At 41.1% G+C, this 21,880-nt stretch overlaps 1 protein-coding gene across 4 annotated transcripts in view; it reads left to right on the plus strand.

Moving 5' to 3' along the window:
• Window positions 1-21,880, plus strand: part of LOC125767609 (nuclear pore complex protein Nup214) — an 83,494-nt gene that overhangs the window by 56,495 nt on the left and 5,119 nt on the right. For all 4 annotated transcript variants that reach the window (XM_049434382.1, XM_049434381.1, XM_049434384.1 and 1 more), the window contains 2 exons: window positions 12,056-12,678; window positions 20,021-20,216. In XM_049434382.1, the coding sequence (XP_049290339.1) occupies window positions 12,544-12,678; window positions 20,021-20,216 (331 nt within the window). In that variant the 5' untranslated portion in view covers window positions 12,056-12,543. The remainder of the gene's footprint in view (window positions 1-12,055; window positions 12,679-20,020; window positions 20,217-21,880) is intronic.

Genomic DNA, 21,880 nt, shown 5'->3' on the forward strand with positions numbered 1-21,880 from the left:
CCCACACCCACACTTTTCAATCTCCTCCATTGCTCATTGCTGCCATCTTGCACACATACACATTGCACCATTACCTCCCCCAAAAAACACTTTCGTTCATAATCAACGAAATTATATAATTGTAGCATAGCTGAGCGTTCGAAACAAAACCGAAATGCCGGTAAACTTCCCCAAAAAGCTCATAAACGAATTATGAACTCACGCTTCCTGTGGCAATCCTTCTGCCAATGCGTGGTAGCCACGTGCGTTTAAATTCCTCGCGCTGTTCCATTGTTCCGAACGCGTTTAATGGAGGGTTTTTCGGAGGCTGCAACTCAAGTACTCGAGCACAAGAAAGGCATACACGGCAAGGAGAGGAAATGACCAAAACAAACCACCCTCTTACGTGAAACGGTCCACATAAGTTCCTATCAAGTGCCACCTACGATCGTTCGGATGGAGAAATTGGATCGAGTTTTGTACAAATTTGTCTACTTTACGACATCCACCAGGCGATCGGAAGTCACTGATAAAGTAACCCGATAAGGTACCGCACATCCACCTAAAAGATTATCTTCTAACGATGATAATAATGCTAACCAAAAAAAGCAAAACACTCACCCCAAACCTGACGATCGGATATGTTTGGCCCACGGACAAAAGCGACATAACACAACAAATAATGTTGCTGCACCATCCGCGACCACCAGCGAAGGCATTTCAATCATCGACCGAATGGGCAATGATAATGGGCGGGTTAATAATGTTGATTGAATTGATCGTAAACATTTGATAAAGCGATAATTTCCACTCCACCCCGAAAAAAAAATCACGAACAAAGTGAATGTTAAACAAAATGCCCTTTCGGTGTGCATGGAGTGCATTAGGGCATCGCGAATGAGTTTGCATTTGTTTGTGTGGTCCATTAATGGCTTAACGTTGCACTAAATACCATTCTGTTGTTGTTCGGTATACTTTGCATGCGTTTTCCAGCCAAAAAAACGCACACTCGTTATTATATTCTTACATAAATTATGATTATCACCTATCTAATCTTATTTTTTGGAACGTTTTTGATGCTAGTGAAAGGACATTTTTTTAAATGAGACTGTGATATACCCTGTTGCAGTAAACATTACCCCTTTTGGGAATAACATTTCGAACACCCATATTGTTCGTTTGCCGGCGTGTAATTAAATGATTGGATAATGGTTAAATGAATTATGCTTCTCTTGCTGCGTACAGTATACCCCAGCACTTGAGCGATCGAATGATTTTAATTGAATAAAAGTGCAAAACGTTATCAGGCACCTTTGTTCGCATTGAAGGTTAGCACGAAACACTGGCGTTGTTGGTGAAACAACCTTGTGGCCTACATTCCTGGAGCAATCAAGCCGAGTAATTCTGATTTTGTGGCAATTTAATTAGGCTTCCAGCCTTCGTGCCGTTGTGTCGCGCGATGCAGTCGAATGCAGTTTCCCAAGCAAATGGCTGTGAAATTCACCTTCGGTGTAAGAAAACCCCTCACACGCCTGATGGAGCGAGGCCAATTAATGTCGGGCTCAATTAAACTTCGACGAAATATTGGGTGGGCTTAGCAAGTCGTTAGCAAGCACCGTGGCATGTATGCAATGCTGGTTTATATCATGAATATAACAGCATAGTGTTATGGACATTCATGAGATTGTAAGCGAAGCATAAACATTCATGAATCGTTTATGTTGTTTTATTTTGGGTTTTAAATAGAATAGTTTAGCAATTAGCTAATTAATTTTTAATTGATCTTTATAATTTTTGATTTAAAAAAAAATATAATAATTTTAAAAATAAAATAAATAAATTCTTTTTTACTTAAAACAAATAGCTTCAATCATACAAAATAGCAATTATTACTATTAACAATAACAAACAACTTACCTAAAAATGAACAAAGAAAAGAGCAAATAAACAATCAAATAGCAGCAGATTTATTTCAACTCAAACTTTAAATAAACTCATCGATTCAAAACTTTTCATAACTTAATAATTTCTCACAATTACCCCCAAATAAAACTGTCCCACCCAAAAAGGTGTACGAACGTTTAGTGAGGTGAATAAAAAAACAATAATCAAACTAAATCACACTCTAATCGGCGGTTTGATCAAACGAAAACAACAACAAAATTAAAAACAATCAAAACATCAGAGAATGAAACACCATCCTTCCCAACACGCCGGGAGGGAAATCAAAACTAAACCCCTCGGGTGACAGACGAACGATCGAAATCGATCACCGGCAGGGTGTTTCCCAATGAATTAATCGCCACAGACGGGAAAGCAACTCCCAGAAACCCACCCCGATTGAATGTCTACCAGCATTGGTGGTGTGTAAAGAAGGTGTGAACGCTCATTAAAATCATCCCTTTCGCACCGAAACCTGGATGATCTCATTCACTTTCCGTCAGCGCCGTTTTCATCGACTCCTAATAAAACGTAACATTTTCCAGCACCAAACACCTTTCGAATAAAAGGGTTGATCTGACGAAAGCTTTTTCTCACCAATATGTACCCGTCACTACGGTTTCGGAAGCTTTTCCAGCCTTTAAACACTTCGGTGCTGTTTTATTGCTGTCTTCCTGTTTACATGGGACTAAGGGTTGATCGTGATTAGTTCGCAGCTCACGTTAGTGACCTTTCGATTAATTTCATCATACAGCGCGGAAAGTTTAACAGCCAACCTAGAAACTAATTGAATCGTTTGTGTGATCGACCTTACCACACCACGTTGTGCCAAAGCGTCTCTGTAAATAGTGATGATCATGATCTTCCATTGCTCGAGAAAGTCTCTCCCAGAGGATGGTGTGTGATCTTCACGATGCGCTTGTAACGAAACCTACGCATACGTCGACGATGACGTCTGCAACCAGTCATTGACCCTTAGCCAAACAAGCCAAAAGGGATCCTTTTGGTCCAGAATTTGCAAACCGGAAATTCCACTCCAACACCAACATACCGAACATCATGACGATGTACGACGTGTATGGATTAATTTGTCCAGCATCATTTTGTACATGTAAAGAGGAGAGAAAAAATACACTTTTAAATGTACTGCTCCCTATCTCCTTCACTCGGTTCATCTCAATATCGATAGCGTGGCCCCTTGTATCGATGGCGCGCATTATTCCCTCCTTTTCTCGCTCCGCTTGAGATATTCGTGTTTGACCATCCACGCTACGCTTCCGTGGGTGTGTTGCAGCTTCCCAGTGGCATCTTTTAGCCAACTCCAAAGAGAGGCGCACTGTCTCGTGCAAAAGTATCATAAACGAATCCCTTCATGAGCCCAACAACGAACAGCGAGAAAAAAGTAGTAACGCAAAGAAGAGAATTTCACCATAAACTAACCATACCACCAACAATCGCGCCCGTGTACCAGAAAGGGGACAACGAATACATTAACCAGAACCTGTTATGTCTTGACCACTCGCGGATGCGTCATACATTGCGAATTTCAATAAAAGTTGATGCTTCTTCTGTAAATCATCGGCGTATCTTCCAGCACAATTGTGTCCAAAAACACTTCATACTCCAAAAGTCTCTTTGCGGGCAAACTTCCAAAATACGCAACCAAAAGAAAAAGTTCCCCACACAAAAAAAAACCTCACATTCAACAGGTCTAGGGTCTTTTGTGGCTTATTTTAAGCACTTCCTCGACACTTATGCCCTGGCCGATCTCCACCGCGGGGGTTTCTTTTGCACACAAAAACTGCCGCCTGTCATTTCGGTGCACCTTGCACCTACACGGCGTGCCATTCGAGCGGTAGTAAATTATGACTCTGTCAGGCTACTTGCTGTGTGTGCGCACATGGAGAACGCCAGAACGACGACGACACCTACGAAACGTGCTGTATGTCGGTGTCTTGCACACCTTCCGGTTTTTGCAGCAACGTGTAAACCCGCGGCAAGTAGAAGCGCAGTCTTGCAGTTTGCATCTGCGTGTGTGTGGTTGAGTTTGTACGTTTGAATACGTCTCACGTCTTCAGCTGTTGTTTTCTTCACTGTTTAATTTCACCCGCCTCCTGCCCATCGCCACCCAACCCTTTTGGGACGAGGGCGGTAATTATGGTGGCGCGTTCAGTGTGTCTCAGCGGAACTGCCAACTACGCCTCTGTAGGAAGGCGAGTTGGTTTCATACTGCGTGTGTGTGTTTGCGTTGTGACATCCTGTTTCGTGCCGACGAGCGAAATCTCCAGTTTGGCGAAGGGTTTAAAGTTTTCATCGTTGTTGGCTTTTGTATGTGTTTTTTTTTCTGACTCTCTGTTTTGTACTTCCACCACACACCAGGTACTTTGCTAAATAATTATCCCAAATAGGCCACTTGTTGAAGAGGTTAGCAGGAGGGTTATTTGTACCCATTCAACTTCTAGCTGCTAAAGAAAAAGGTATGAATTAAGTTAATTAAAGCTAAAACGCACTCGAAAGTAGATGCCATTCTACAAACTCATCAATATTGTGCTCGACTTTGTGCAAGTTCTTTTTTTAGATATAAAGTTAAATATTAATTGATAGAACAGAACAATTCTTCTTTTTATCCAAAAGTTTCCGTGATGCTGCTAATTTTCCTTAAGTTTTCTAATCAAATCTACGAAATGACGTACTCAAAACTTTTTCAAGTATCAATAGCTCATATAATAGACATCCTCCAGATGATTCCACCAAACCGAAAAGAATAATTTTATTTCATGAATATTTAAGGTTGAAGTAAGCTTTTATCTGTTAATTGTCATAAGATATTCTTTTTGGACATAATAAATGTGCTCTTTTGTAGCAGATCATCAGATGCAATACACAACAAATGTCCACATTATCATGGCCTCAAAATTATAGTAGCATCAGGTAGGATGTATTAAAACTCAGGAAAAGGAGGTCTTTAATAGGATTTCTTACCGACAGAGATTCAGGTAATCTATTCAAGAATTCATTTAGTGCTTCCTAATTAATTACTCTGTCATAAAAGTCAAGAGCTTTTTTATGAAATATTGGTTTTAGGAAGACTAAACATTCAAAATGTCGCTTGAAAACTTTCAATATAAAACATGTCTATGGAAGGCAAAGCTAAATTTGCGGACTCAGTTAGTGAACCAATAACAATATTTATAGTTTGTATAACAATATTTTTTCTGCAGCTTACAGTATCAAATTTTATTTATGATGAATAATATTTTCGCAAAACAAGTAACGCATTCGTTTGTTTGTTTGTTTATTTATTTACTCAAACAAAATTAAGAGCTACATGAGCTATACCATACTTCACTTCCTTCAATTATAGGTCACTGGTACATGTTGCTCAACGACTGTACGCTTTACCATTTCCCACTTGTCAAGAGGATCAATATTTTTGTTTACTTCTTCTCCACTGTAGCTTGTACCGTATTGACCCGATTTGGATTTTCCTCTTTGTAAAACTGTTTCCCGTAGAACAACTTTATGTTTCATCGGTGAAAATTTTGTGTACATGAGAAATGAAACAACGCACACATCTGCACCTTGCATCTGGAAACTCTGCACCGTCCCTATGGCGATGCGTTGCCCATGAGAGCAAAAAGAAAATAATTTCCTCCATTCGCCATTACACAACACTAGTGCAAGGTTTCGGATGCCATACCATCAAATAAATAACTAAAACCGAAACCAAAACCACCATCTCTCGGCCGCATTAAACTGTCTCGTCTCGCGTCTGCGAAATGTTACGCAGGAACTAAATCGAGGGGATTTAATTTGAGACGCAAACAGCTAAACAATTCGGTTTTGTTTTTCCTCCGTTATGCGACCGGTTCAGGGGGGGTTTAATATTCGGCCCCCGATTAAAGGTGTTAATTTTATCCGATACGTGAATAATTCACACGGACAATTGGCGACAGGTCGGGATGGGAAAGAGATGCAATAGGCGGTGACCAACTGTCTCACGGATTGTGATATTAATCGGAACGAAAGGTGTCAATTAAAGAACAGACTCATTATGTTGATTTTGTCACCGGTTCATGCCTGTTTAGCAATTTATGAACTAGTTTTCTTTTTTTTTTATTTTGCTTAGTTGAATTCAAGTGAGTTTCTTTTTTTTGATTCTCGATTTAGTTACACTTTGCATTTTTAGGGTAATGTATCTCTAAAGAAATTAACGTCTTCCATCTATACAAACCCTTTAAACTTCCCATAAAACCATAACCAAATACTTGATGCAAATACTTTCTTCCTATACTTTTCATTACTTTACATCACCAAATGGTAAACTAAAAGCCAACAATAATTCAAGGTAAAAAAAATAAGGCAATCAAATCATCGCCCAACCGACGAGCGAAAGTAAATCAAGTGTTTCTTACGGCTGGTTTTTTTTCGATGCTACAAAAACGTTTTTATTTCAACGCACAGCTTAAAGTTTTTATTACAAAAAATGCAAAACACATAACGATCACCATCCCCAAAAATTACATTTTTGCACAAAAATTCCAACCAACCAACTTTGCCGACCGATCATCGTTCCGGCTGACGTATTCTGAGCCCCCGGACCCGCGGGTGATCTTTAATTTTTCATTGCGTTTTTCATGGTTCGTATCGAGAAACCGAGTGGATGCGTTTTTCGGGCAAAATTTTCTTTTCACTTTCGTTACATGTGCGGTGCTCGTTGCGTTTTGTTTTTTTTTTTTATATTTTACCCACATAAATCTACCACCGTATGGGGACAACACGAATGTTTTGATGAATTGGTTACCCGGTCTCGGTGCACCGTTGCAGTTCCATCAATCATACCATAGCCCAATACGTCACATCGCGTTCTCTTTTTACTGTGCTACCAGCAGCAACCAAAAAAAAACAATGTTTTGTTTTGTGTTTTCATTTTCCACCCAGTTTTGGTGCTTGTTTTCCGCGTGCCTTAAACCCTCCGCTTCGTGCTCTCTTGCTTCCACTTTTGTTTCCCTTCCCAAAAAACCTACCGGTGCCGCCTTCAGGTGTGAGACGAATAAGTTGTTGTGTGAAATGGTGAAATAAATTAATAATTTGGAAAGTATTTATCGACCTTCCTCTCGAAAAAAGCGAAAAAACAGCATCACACACAGCGGTAATGGGAGAGCCACAAGAAAAATGAATGCAAACACATAATAGAAGGCGTGATGCAGAGGAGAACTGAGTAGCTGGATGCCGGGTAGGATGGAAACGGATGGAAAACTTCTCCAAAGTCATTATCCTATAATGAGCGCGGATGGTGCGCAAAATTACGCAACCACTGCGCGCGAGCGCCAATCAACGTTCCCAAAAAAGGGGAATCAAAGCATTGCTATTTCGAAACAATCGGTTTTGTTTGGGTTTTTTGTTGTTGTTGCTGCGTGCCCTTTTTTCCAAATTCCATGCTTGATTAAATGAAAAATGAAAATTGTCATGCGGGAAGCAACGATATAGGATATCGAGGTATAGAAAAGAAATATTGCCCTATTTATAGTTCAAAATCACACCGCCTGTGAAAACAAATATTAAAAAACCGTTGAAGAAAGCGGTAAATTGTGTTGCATAAATAAGTTATGAAGAATAACAAGTATACGGATTTTAAAAATAAATTTTCATATTTTCATACACATGAATCTTCATGCCGAAGAATCGCTTTAAGTAGCAAAAATAGAAGATCAATTTTTAAATTCGATAAAAAAAAAAGTTTTATAACACCACGAACATTTCTTTAAAAAAAAACTAGTGATATTACTGTTATATTATGGGTTTTTTTAATTAAATTTTTGTTGAAAAGTTTTTGAAAAGTTTAGTAGCTCATTTTTAACGTGACATAAAAACTTGATATTTTAAATTACTTATTTTATTCATTAGTTGAGTAATTTCAGAAGAAATTTTTATTTATTAATCGTAATATACAATTCACGTTTTATTTTTACACAAACAGCAGTAATGTTGAATCGGAAGCAAAGAAGTAATAATTTATTTTAAGTAAAAAGCATTACAGCAAATGAACTCAATTGAATCATTCTTTCACCTGCCAAGGGAAAAACAACCTTCAACAAAACCCTTCTCTTCTGTTGGGCTTTCGGTATAAAAGCCCGTTTTGCCTCATATCCTAAGTGCCCACTTGCTTGGGTTGTAAGGTTCGATTGCAAACCCAAATCGCCGCATCATTACATAAATCGGTTCCTACGGGGTAAACCGTTTAGCTGGCCACTATCCATTATAAGGGAAGCCTAAATGTGCTACTCGCTACAAAACAAAAAACCACTACCAAACGGATTCCCTTTGAATCGGAGATCCATTCAGGTTGGAGGCGATACTTGAACTAGATCTCGTCACTCAAACTGTTAGCTGTGTGTATTTTTTTTCTTTATTTTCACCCTACCAGTTCCGTTCATTTCCCAACCTCTTCTGTCATGCCCAATACAGACCGATCAGATGGCGATGATCGTAGCAGATTACTTCCGGACGTAATTATTTGCTAACCGAGCGACGGCTAACCGTTTTGCCGTACACAATCCGATCGGTCCCGATTTGTCTTGCAGGCTGTTTGTGTATAGAAGAAAAAAACACTAAACCTGATCGTGATCATGTCTCGAAGCCCCCATCAAGCGATTGCAAACAGACGCTGGCTGATGCTGCGAACGATGATGTGTAATTCTCAACTTCCTTGCCAAGCCTTCGTTTGCTATGAAAAATGTGGAGTTAAATACGTTTTTTTTCTCTTTTTCTTCTTCTTCTTCTTCAGTTCCATAACAAGCGGTAGACTGTTTTGGGACCACCTGTCCGTACGGAATTGTCCAGTACAAGTCCAATAATCAACCGATCGATACCGATATTCCTAGCCGGAGATACTCAACTCGTGTGGCCTTTTCGGAGTGCCCCAATACGGCACTATGAACGGATCAGTTTTCGCGCGTGGCATTCACTGTATGTTACACACATACACACCTTACACGCTAAGTTGTCCACCTGATTGACTTCCCATTTGGTGCAAGGAAATCCCACTCGAATCTCCTCCGTACGTTCCACCGGAACGTGTGTATGGAGTAGCATCCTCGCAAGCAAAACATATCACACAAATCGTGCAACCAGCAAGGTCAAACACAAATCGAGCTAATCCATCCAAGCAAGAGACATCCCCTCCCCCCAAACGCCACCGGGGTGACAGATTTGCCCGGCAATAGAACACATCGCTCCCCAGCGATCACAAGGCAAACGGACCATTTATGGTACTTTGACCATTTGTAGCACCATGTACACGAAGGGAGCAGGGTCGGCGCCTGTTATAGAACGCTGTTCCGCATTGGAAAGCGACGGGGTGTTATTGGCCGCCCGAGAAGGCCCTGATGGATGCTGTGTACACGAAAATTAATTTCAATTTCAAAACACACCCTCAGAACTGGACAAGTTTCCCAAACGTTGAAATTGGTTCCTGTGGACATTAGAATTTATAGGTTGCATGATACATTCTTTACCACACATAATGGGTAACGGCGAAACTATTTCACACCTCACCCGGCAAACCACGGAACCGTCCTAATTGCATCACCAAACACCGACCGACCAAATATATTCTAATAGTGGTCCTTTCCCAGCAACTCACCAACTGATGTAGACCCAATCAAACATGCGACTTCTAGGTGTCGCACACAGGTACAAGGCGCTGTCGAAAAAAAAAACACGTTCATTACGTTCACTGAACTGCCCTTTTCTGGAAGGCTCGGTGATCGCTCGAACTCGATCGACGTCTGACGCCATCGTGGAATAGCTCTCCACCAATACCGCAGACGGACCAGACATCCATAATTAATTCATAACCTAGTGAGACTGTGATCCGAAACCGAACGTCTAGAGATACAACGATTCAGTGAGAATATTGTACCGACGTCAGTTCCTCTACATCGTGCACGAACAAACGGACAAGTGCACAAGTGAGTGCAAATTGTACAACGGAAAACTTTGTTAGACGAACGAAATATGGATGCTATTCAACTCACGATTTCACTAATGATGAGTGGATATTGCCGCATAATTTCAGTACACGTGAAGCTTGGTTTGCTTCGTGCCAGTGTATCGAAACCACAGTCCTCTAAACCGTCTGTAAGCTACCGATATCTTTGGAGGTCATCTGAAGGTCGCCGCCAAAACTTCTCGTTCCCAGCAGGTTCTGCATGATTTGGCATTATTGCACAAGTGTTTGTGGAATCGAGAATTTACTGTGCTCTTCAATCAAGCATCCTAACCAAACATCCAAATATATTTAGCTACATGTTCTACAATAAAACGAACAATAATATCACTTTTCTGTGTGTTTAAAAACAACAAAATTGCTTGTTCTTACTGTTGTGGTAGATGTATTACAAAAACGCACAATCATCCGTACTTCAACGTTTGACCTACACAAAACCCATCCGTTCAAGTGAAGTTTTCTTCCCAACAAGCATCCTTCAGCCACAGGCCAAAAGGTCACACTGACTCACCCGAAAAGTTCGTGCCTTGCGCGTGTATTGACATTGCCCCTAGCGGCCTTCAAGGTGTACAAATGAACTAATCAAACAGTACGAAAGCACTGTTTGCCAATACTGTGACGGTGGAAATAACACGCCAATTCATACCCGCTTGTGGTCGCCTCATTTTATCATCCACGATCGGGTTCTATCGCGTGGCGATAGGTTTCATAAGCGACCAAAAATAAATAGTAATACAAAAAATGCTCTGTCTCGTGCGAAAACTAGCACCCACCATCAGAGATACCTGTTTGCTGTACGGTTCGAACGGTATGAAGGTACATTTCGATCACAAGACTACGCACTTCGTATCGTGTGTAAACAAGAGTGTAATAATCACCTTACATGGATGGATTTGCTCATTTGCAACAAAGTAAAACCGACGAACGACACTTGATGTCGCATAGTTTTAGACCCTTCGAATGATCAGCTTAAATAATGCACACACACTGAGCAATCAGTAACGCGTTTGGTTCAAAATGTGCGCTAAGAGCGTTCAAGGAATGGGAACAGAATAGCTTCTGCGAACGAAAGCACCGTGCAGATATAAGTGGCTACGAAAGGAAAATTAATATTCATGACTCTCGTTTGTTTATTTTCGGTCTTTCTAGGATCGTACCGCAACCTGTGCCTGGTGCGAAATTGTGACGTTCAACAAGAAGAATTAAGAAGCCACAACAGGCACATACCGCGATCGATTTTATACCGATAAACTGACGGTGTCGGTGCGGGAGACTGCCGTTGATGCTGTGGCAGAATGGTGGTGGTCTGGCAAATATTTAATATTTACCCAAACGAACGAGCACGTTAAGCTGAACAGGTTGCCATTGGCGTACGGAACACAGCATGCCGTACGGTTCGGGTTCGTATGCAAAAACGAAAACCTGAAATGGGCATCCCAAAAATTCACCCTATCTGCTTGGACCCGCACGGACGCGGGTTCGTCGCTTTTGTGTTTGGTAGCATTGTTGTCTTTCGTTTCGTTTCCCTTCTGCGGCACCGACTCGTGTAGCATTTGTGGTCGCAATGTTTCGTTACAAATTACGTCACCGAAAACGATGCTAAAGGATCGATAGATTGATTCTGCTCCGTGTAGCCGATCATGGGGAGGGCATTGTCGTGAAGGTTTGTTTCTCTTTTTTCTCCTTCGCACTGTTATCCATCTTTTGGACGGATGGTGCTAGAAATATGCTGTAGGTTTCCGAACAAATTTGCCACCGTACGGCTCTCAGTTTTTGGTGACTCGTGAGCGTGATCGGTTGGTTAAAAAAAAAGGTAATGATTTTAAGGGTTGAAGAATTATTACTTCGTGTACGTACATCATGGGAAACTTCTTTGTTTGCTTTATAGAAAGTGGACAGGTGGTTCACCAATCAAATCGAACGATAAGAATTTTCCGCAAATTTAATGAGCATCGCTGTGCCACCAACGATGTAGGTCAATCGGGAACCGCGATATGAGGCCATTGGCCTCCTTCCAGCCGGTCGCAACGAAACAAAGAAACGTCCTACAAATATCTCATCCCATTTCACGCAAAGGTATTCATTTGGTTTAACGTTTTGATTGCCTCTCTATCCCATTTTCAGAGCCAATCCGATCATCCTGCTCGGCTGCAATTGATTCGATCGCGATCTGCCCACGAACCCGATCCTTACCGTAGCCGATCCATCTGTCCAGCCCGGCCCCCAAGCACCGTGCTGATACCGGTCCGTTCCAGTCGCGTGGTGGGTTGTGCGTGGTTCTGTGTGCTCTAATGATACGCTATCAAGCATCGGAACGCGACCACCGCCGAGGGATCACCGTGCTGATAGCAGCAAAAACGGAGAAGCATTAATCATCCGGAACTCGAGCTTCCCTTCCTTCTTACTGGCCCGGAGGGAGTAAAAGCGACGAACCTTTTGAATTTATTCACTGTGCTTTTGTGCGAAACACGAAACGGATAGGGGTTGAGTGCAGGACTCTCCGCTGTCCCGCTCTCGATTCCTGCGTGCATATCGACGAAACCCGGAACAAATTTAGAACGGGCGCAACGGAGCAACCAGATATATGCCGATCGACACCGATCGCCTCCAGGATGAGCACGAACTCGCCCGGAACGCCGAAGAAGTGTCGGCTGATACTGCAACAATGTCTTGCGATACAGCTGACCAAACCGGGCAATCCGCCCGAAGACTTCTGGATGTACGACAGTGGCTACACGATCTTTCAGGTAAGCATCGCTAACGGTGGGTGGAGTTGGTTGGTAAATTATGTGCGGTGGGCTTTTAGTTTGCCGGCGCAAATGATTTGTGTGATTATTGGATACGCGGTGCGATTGGATACGATCGTATAAGTGGAATGTGCACAGTTCTATCGTACGTCGAATGTAGTGATCGTGTTTACGTTAAATCATTTTTTTTCATTACGATCGGACGTGTGAGCGTGTGCGATTAGAGATTGGAGTTTAAAGGATATTTTATCTACAAAAGGAAATGAAATCTAAAAGTGACATTTTATACATACCAGGTTACAAACAATTTAATGATTGAAACCAATATAATGATCATTGTGTACAGTTGTCGTGATATTGTGATAAATATTTATCCAATCCAATATTTATCCCAACTAAGTAATGTCCAATTTTGTTTTATTATTTTTTGTTTTGCTTCTTAAGGATGGGCAGACCATATCAAGTTGTTTTTAAGTTATTATCTTTTGGCCCCTTGCAAACTTTGCAAACTTTCTAAGTCCTAATTGAAATTTGAAGTTGTCCTTTGAACAACTGCTAGTAATACTGCTAGTCAGCCGAACCATAAACCATCGAACGAAAGTATAAATTCTGGGGAATGAAGTGGCAGAACTAGCCATAGTTTTCATGTTGAAGAATTTAATTGATTTAATCTCATAATAGTGTATTCCAATCTGGTCCCTCCAGCTTATTGTCTTCGAACTATTTTTATACAAAAAAATAATCCTTTAAAGCAGTTTGTGGATCATGTATCTCAGCTTCATTTAAAATCGAGCGCCAATTGCTACTATTTCCAACGTTACTGGGGACTTGATACAAACCTACAAATTCGTTTTTTAATACAAATAATTATCTCTACGATCGTACACATTCATCCTGTCCAGTTAATTTACCGTCAATTCTCACTTTCTCCTTGCTGAAGCTAAAACAGCGCATAGATCCTACCGCTTCATTGAAAACGAACAAGTTTTCCGAAGGCCAAACGACCTTAGCGCTTTTTTCCAACCAAGCTTATCAAGAATGCAAATCGGTCTCGCGTTGCAACACCACAACCACATATCCTGCATTTCGTAAGGGAAAGTGATCATTCCTGTCCCACACCGTAGCTTTAAAGTGACAGAATAAATTATGCAATCCGGTCCACGGCCACCACACACACACATGCACCAGCAACACCATGCATTGCCCTTATTTTCATCAGGTTCTTCTCTGCACACAAAACAAACATATAAATAGACACATCCGGATCGTGAGGAAAGATGTTGGTGAACACTTTTTTTGCAATATCCGATCATTAGCTAATAGTGCAAAACACAGCATCAAGATCATCACAGCAGCATTGTTATCAACGGCGAAAGGAAAAACCAAAAACCGCTATCGGCACGCAATAATCACTCGTTGATCGGCACTGGCCGTTTTTCCGGTGACGGTGTGCTCGCGACAGATGAAAACGGAAACACGAACCCGCGATCCTTGTGCCACACAAAGGGCTGATAGGAAACTAAAACGGCCGAGCGAAAGAGAAACAGCGAAACAGATCTTTATTTACACTCTTTTACATGCAATGTTAATGCACACGCTATTATTGCACTCCGGATCGGGATGCATTTCAATCACGGTGGGTTTTACTATTGCCGCCGGTTTGGTTTTCCGTTTTGTGCTTTTTCTTCTTTAACACCACACTCTACGGTAACGATGTGTTTGTTTTTTTTCGCTAATTGCAGTTCCCTTCATTGCTTGATGTTCCTTTTTTTAAATAGGAAATCTTCCACGGTCCTTAATGGTGGTAAATTTTCTCACCCGTAGCATGTCTTTCTGTCACGATGGAAATAGGTTTTAATACATCCACCACTGTGGATTTGATTAATATTTAATTTTAAATCCTTTAACTGTATACATTTTTCTAGAGGAATAAATTTTCCAACTCTCCTTCGGACACAAAGACACAGAACTGATCATCAGTTTCCCTAGGCAGAAAAACAAAGTAAAATGTAAACATCCCCAAGTGGGTTTGGTTTCCGATTTGTATCAAGTTTGCACAACTCTTCCGTACCAATGGTATGGACGAACAATTACTGCAACATAACACATTAATCGCTAAAGAAAAGAAAAAAGGCCCAACCTCTTCATCTAGCCCGAAACCGGTCTTTAGGTCATTATTTGTTCGCACATGCACATACATACACGCTGGCGCATTAAACCCTGAAATTATCTCACTTTCCACCGGTCGGCATTGATGGACGGGAAATAAAAACCCTTCCCGTTTGCTGTTGTTGTTTTGCTGACCATTTCCCAACGATCTTGTATCTGCTAATTGAAAGGCTAAAAGCGCATCTGATATGATCCCACGTTTGATGCTTTCGAAGCGAACAAAGAAAATTGTACAAACATGCAATTTCCTCCTATCATTTTTGTAACACAAAAGAATTGTTCTGCTTCCTATCAAACATGTTTCTAAGAATAATTCTACACATTGAAGATCGTACATTTTTGCTCTCGGTTCCGGTAATACGCGGTAGCTTCATGTTTCTTTTTCCAACACCGTTTCGCCCGGTTTTTTTCCCTTCCCATCGCGATGTCATGGCCAGTTTGTACGGCCATCATTGCGCCTTTCTCTCTTTCCACGGTGGGCGTATAAATTAAACCAATTGCTAAATAACAGTTCATTATTGATCTCACTTTAAGCCTGTCTATAGGACTGCACGCAAACAGTGCCCCAGCTTTTATCCAGCTTTTATTTGCACTAATTTGATTTGATTGCTTCACGCTTGCGGATCGGAACAGACGAATGGTTGATGAGCCGCGACTTAGCTGTCATTTTGAAGCCTTTTGTATGCTTATTTTGATCGGATATTAACACGATCCGTTTGTTGTATGATGATGCAACCAACCTCGCTATCGGTATGATGTTGAACGTCTGTCACAAAATTACCTTTCTGTGTGTTGGAAATAATTTTTACACAAAGATAAAATGTTGAAGAATAAACACGTCATTGAGTAAGTTACTGGTCTAGATATAAAAAAAACATATTTGTATGCGTGCGTTACTATGTTTATGCTACAAGATGCTTTGCATTGAGAGCTATTCAGGCATTCCAACGATCTTTCAATTCTTTAATGCTGATGTAGAACGATTAGTCTCTGATCATAAAATTGGACTTGTTGGTCTCTTTGGAGGACTTTTTTCTTCTGCAAAGATTTGGGGGTGAATCTAGGAAACATCCATTGGCAGAAACCGAAAAATTTTAATTACGATAGAACAGCTCCAAATAGAGTTCCGAGTCATCAACCATTTCTAAATCTAAAACTAAATCAAATCAAATTATTTTACACAATTGTAGAATTTTTGTTTTTGTAATCTTCAAAGCATAATTAATCTTAATTTTTATTTCAATGCCCGATCATGGAATACAAATTTGTGCTCCTTTGTAACCCTTCACGAAAGAATGGTTGATTTGGGAAGATCTGTTTGAAGTCGTCATGTTAGCTTTTAAAAATTTTCTACTGGTACCGAGTTCTATACAATACGGAGTCTATTCTTAACATGCCAAGTTTTAATTTTTACCGTATTTTTGCCTTCAAAAATAAGAATTGAAGAAAATTTAATTTATTAATAGGTACTGTCAAAGCTTCAATACAAAAAACTCAATGCAATTCATTGTATTTGAAAATGGGACAATTTAAATCATCAAAATTACTGTAAAAACCGATGTACATAGTTATTCAATCGCGCCATGAAGTTTTTATTACTTCTTCTTCTTCTTCTTCTTCTTGGTGTAATGACCTCTGAGGTCATGCCGGCCATTTCCGGCTTACGAGACTTTTTTACCACGTATCTATAAAGTCAGTCCTTGCTACGGCGGAACGGTCCGGATGGGATTTGATTCCCAGTCCTGCCGTGTGGACCGGCACCGTTTATCACATGTACCACCGGGCTGCCCCTATTGTTTATTGCTTATGTTGTTTAAAAAGCATTGGTTAGACAAAAATTGTGTCAGACCGGTATTTTACTGATCCGACTTCTATGTATATAAAACAAAGAAATTTTTAGTTTAGAGAATTTACTGATCAAATTTTCTACCTTGAAGTTTCATCTCGCTATTTTCTATCGAAAAAAAAATGTTTCGTATCATTTCCAATAAACCATAAATTAATAATGCCTATTGCTCAGTCAACATAAACTGATGATTAGGTTCATATTTTGTTCTGTTTGTCTTTCCCCCTCAATGTACTATTGTCAAAACAATAATTTTCTTTAAGCCAATAATGGCCAATCGTCACTGAGCACGCAGGTTCTAGCCGGGCCCAAAAACATTACAATCAAATAAAACTCATATGACATCACCTGAGGGCTATGGGAACAAGTGTCTCAACAAGTTCCTCTCTCAAAAACAAGCAAACACAGCAGAAACTACATTTGTTTGTCTGTAGCTAATTTTCTTTTTGCGTTTTTGTTCGTCGTTTTCCTCGTGGGTATTTACTGAGATGCCACAGAAAGAACCGCTGCCTGTGGTGAATAGATGACTGAGAAGTAACTGTTACTTTGCCAGCTTGTTTTCCTTTCCGGTCGTTCATGGCTCAGCTGTGAACGACCTGTAGAATAAACAAAACACACACCGCCCATATCTTTTGTATCGGAATCGAAATCTACCCATAACATTTACAACCATTCTAAGATAGTCAGATAAAATAGGGGTGCAAAACCCCGGGAAGAGGAACCAATCCCATCCCTAACAGTTCTTAAGAAGTTTTCGCACAGACAAAACAAACGGTCCTCGAGTAGAAACTAAACAAAATAGTACAAAGTAAACACACGATCAACGCTCATGTACAACCGGATTTTAAACCCGGAAATGGAACCAACTATAAACTGCGAAACCCAAAAACCACTCAATTCGCTAACTACCGTCGGAAAATGGCGAGTTGCAAAATTTATTGATTTTTAGTGTACTTCCTACCCACCCAGGGATTCATCTCCAGTCCCCTTGCTGAGGGGACGAGTGAACACTCCATGGGGTATGACGTCGTTCACCGTACGCACACAGACACAGCGGGACTAAGCGGGAAAAACTGACAACCATTCGTTTACAGGACTGGCGCAAAACCAAAAAAACGTGTATCAAGAATAAGTTTTAGCCGTGAAGCCGTTGCTCTTCATCTGCTGCTTTCTTCACCATAATCCGATTTCAGCTCTCCCTTCGGCATGTTGTGCAACTTCCAAAACAGAAAACGTGTTGTTTTGTATCGAAAGCAAGATTGCTACATTGTGTTCGTATTTGCCGCTTATACCAGATGTGACTGATTCCAGCGCTTCTTTTGATGGTCATTCCCTGTCGAATTTCCTATCGAAAGAACCGCATCGAAAGGCGTTTTCCCTTAACATTTCTAAAGATGATAGGGAAAAGGAAGGTGAAAATCAACCCCTCGAACGATGGGCATGGTGTATGCGTTTAACGAATGTCCTGATTTGTCGATTGCTACTAAGTTAAAGAGAGATAGAGAGAAAGAGAGAACTAAAGGCAGGATGTTTTATAAGCGGTGAAACCATTCCGGGTGTAAATGGTACATTCGCTTTAATTAGAGATAAAATAAATCACACACGTACGCACGCAGCAAAACTGCGAAGGGAGAAACTGCACTGTAGACAGTTGCGGATGATAACATCCAATGATGATGATGATGATGATGATCGTAGGGAAAAGGAAGGACTTCATGAGAACGAAGTGATTGATTACGTTTAATGTTGGTGTTGACAGGTGGGAATGTTTTGTACACAGTTCTTTTGCTTTTGTTAAATGAATTTATTCTACAAATATTGTTTGAGATTTGATTTTAAATCTGTCATTTGAAAGATGAAATTCTTATTTCCCCATTAATTTGTTGGTAAAGTCTTTTACGGCAATAGCAAACTTCCAGGATTAACAACTTCACATTATTACCCCTTTTTACTTTAATTCATTCATACCTTTTGGCCACCAATTTGATACCTTAACTGGTTCAATTAACGCAATACATGCTACCCTTATGTTCATAACACACCAACTGCTACAAGTCATAAATTAACATGATTAAACCGAGGGTACGTTGTTGCACTAGATTCGTCTACTGGTGTTCTGGGAATTTGCCATTTTCCGTCTCCAATCCTGGAAAGCATTTCGGTACTGTTTTCATTACACCATCCGTCGAGTCGAGTAAAAACATACCGTTGGCAACAAAAAGGGCAACCATCTCGGTATCGGTTATGTGTTTGTGCTGCAGCTGGAAGTAAGGGAAGAATAGGTTACGGTGTGATGATTAATTCCATTCGCAGACATTCGCATCCTGTCAGCTTTTATTCGGGGCGAACCGCAGACAGATTCTACTGCCAATCGGTGGTGCGAAATAAATCCTTCCGCGTGTTCGTCTCATTTGTGTGCAATCTTTCTCTTGAATAAAAGGACATATGTTGAAATTTTCCATTTCAGCAAAACTAGTCTGCTATCATAAAATTATTATTTACCACACGAAGATGTACAGAATGATGTAGAAGTTTTAATTAAAAGGACTTCAATAAAAAGTATATAAAACAATGATTTATATGAAGCTTGAGTAGAAAAGATTACTATAAAGTTAAATACATAAAAGAAACTAACATTCATTCAACAGCTGATAATTTTTTTTGTCACCCAAATAATGGTGAATGAAATGGTCTCGAGCACACATTTTTTTGCCACCGCGTTACACACCTCGACCAGACTAAACTGCCGCTACGATTATGAATTCAAATCACACCCCATTCTAACATTACATCATCTTCATTTCCTGGCCGTACGGTGCAATCGCTGGCTTCCCGATTGACCGTCTGTTCACCGTAAGACAACCGCAGACGGTGATATTTGTGGAATGTACGAAGCATGAGCAAAGCCAGCGGGTATCGGGCCAACGGCACAGCGGTCGAATAGACCGCACGTTTCGGCATGGTATTATTTCCTGGCCGGGGGGTTTTGAGGTGAGACAAGCTAGCAGGCTCGCACGTTACCACAGAAGTTTGCCCCTGTAAGGTCAACCCATAGGGCCGATAGTTTAATGTCTTCATGACAGAGCATGCGGCCGTAGCGTATTATTAGGTTTACAATTGTTTTTGCGCTTGGAAAACTAAATCATGCTAAAGTTGAATTGAAAGCATTGCAGAAAAAGAAAGATTTCACAAGGTTCGTCGCTTATCTACAACCAGTCACTATTATTTCTTTTTAAAAGAATCTTTTTTATAGCATTATTCATCCCAAAAATTTATCTCCAATAAATCGTAAAATAATCCTAAATTAAACCTTTTTCTACGTTACAGAATTTTCTATCAGCTAACCTTCAATGCTGGTGGAACGCACCGCTAGCGGCGGCCACGAAGGTTCTCAAATATCTTGGACACATTTCGCCCGGCATGCTGCTGATAACGGCCGAACCATGTGCGCTGGAAATCATCCGCAGTGCCTACGCCCGGAGCGTCCTCAAACCACCGGCCACCTATCTGATCAACTCCGTAGGTAAGTACCGAATGTGCTGACCGCAGTCAAAAACACAAAAGGGGACAATCAATCCGGCCCGTAATGGACAAAACTCACCCAATTCCAACATGTGTTTGGGATGAAAGCGATTTTGGGATAAATTTATTGCTTTAACGTTTTGATAAGAATCTAAACCACATTGCCGCCATGTCCGATTTAGACACGTCCAGCAAGGAACGTGGAAGTTTTGGCAAACACGTACCTTCCGAATGACCCATTCCGGACAAAAAACAAAATCGTCTCGCATAAACCAATAATGCGATACAAACGTGTTGGCCAAACATGATGATTATGGGCATGGCCGTGAAGGTAGACTTTTACGATCACCCTCAGCATCACCAATCACCATTTATGCGTTTATAATCCTGCCGCAAAACGCTGGCATATCTGTATCCATGAAACTGACAAGCATATTAGCATACATTACACGCTTCTAACCCTCGGCTAAACCAACGAAAAAAAACCCTCGAACGAAAGATGTACCAAATGGGTTCTTCTCTTTCCTTGAAGAATTGTGGGCGATTTCTACCTCGAAAACATTACCCGATAATAGATATGAACTTTAAAAAGCTTTGTTGGTTTTGTTCAGTCTCGTAGAATTTATGCCACTTCTGCAATGACCTTTGGAGATTGACAAGCAAGCCTCGCCCAACATTGGCGTGACATCATCAGCTAGAAGAAAGAACTGCCTTTTAACAGCATTCAGATGATGCGAATGGTTTACTAACGATAAATATTTATCACACGAGTGGATTAGGTAAATTTAGTCGACAACTAATGGGTCAATATTTGTGTATCGCCGATACGGAAGCCTTCAACGAAAGAGCTTCCGAGCAATAAAACTACCAGTAAAATGACACGATCGTGGAGGCTGTATTGGTTGCTGTAGGATAGTTCTTACCATACATGCAACGACTTCAAGGCGTATCAGCTGTGTTGTTTCACTCGAAATGCATTCATTCACTTTCCTGCCCAAAGGGTAACCTCCAAAAATGTGACGCCCCAAGGCTGTGTGATATTTGTTAAACTGCTGTCAATCAAAACCAGCAACACCGACTGTCGCCCGGCCACGGCATGAGGGTTGCAGCTGATAAAAAAACTTTCCATTTCACAGCAACACGGTCACACAAAAATTTACCCTTTTGCCAGAGCTCCGTTATAGAAGCGGATAACCGTTTTACAATCGACCCGATAACGGGAGGCTCGCACACGACAGGAACTTACACCTGATGTCTAATATACGACATTCCCACTGGATATAAACTGCTAAACTACGCACCAACCCAAAGCTGTGTCTGTCACGCGCATCCAACCGGCAGCCAATCAACTACCCCTGTGGGCATCTTCTCAAACCCCCCAATAAGGGCTACTACCCCTCCAGCAGAGGTTGGGCAGCGGTGGAGAAGGAAGAAATTTCCCTTTCGCTCACGAACTGCCAGCCAACGATTGACGCCTTTCGCTACTGTCACTCTCGCTTAATTTCAGCTTCCATGTACCACGTGCGCTCACGATCGCGGGAGAAATTAAGTTGTCGCCAGGCTGACCCGACCCGAGACCCTTACGGGTATCGTATCGCGCACGAAATGGGCCAGAGATGGTTGGGGCCAGGAACAAAGAGATGGTTGGGACGAAGAGAGATAGGG

The sequence above is a fragment of the Anopheles funestus genome, chromosome 3RL (genome assembly GCF_943734845.2).
Source record: "Anopheles funestus chromosome 3RL, idAnoFuneDA-416_04, whole genome shotgun sequence".
In the NCBI taxonomy this organism is placed as follows: Eukaryota; Metazoa; Arthropoda; class Insecta; order Diptera; family Culicidae; genus Anopheles; species Anopheles funestus.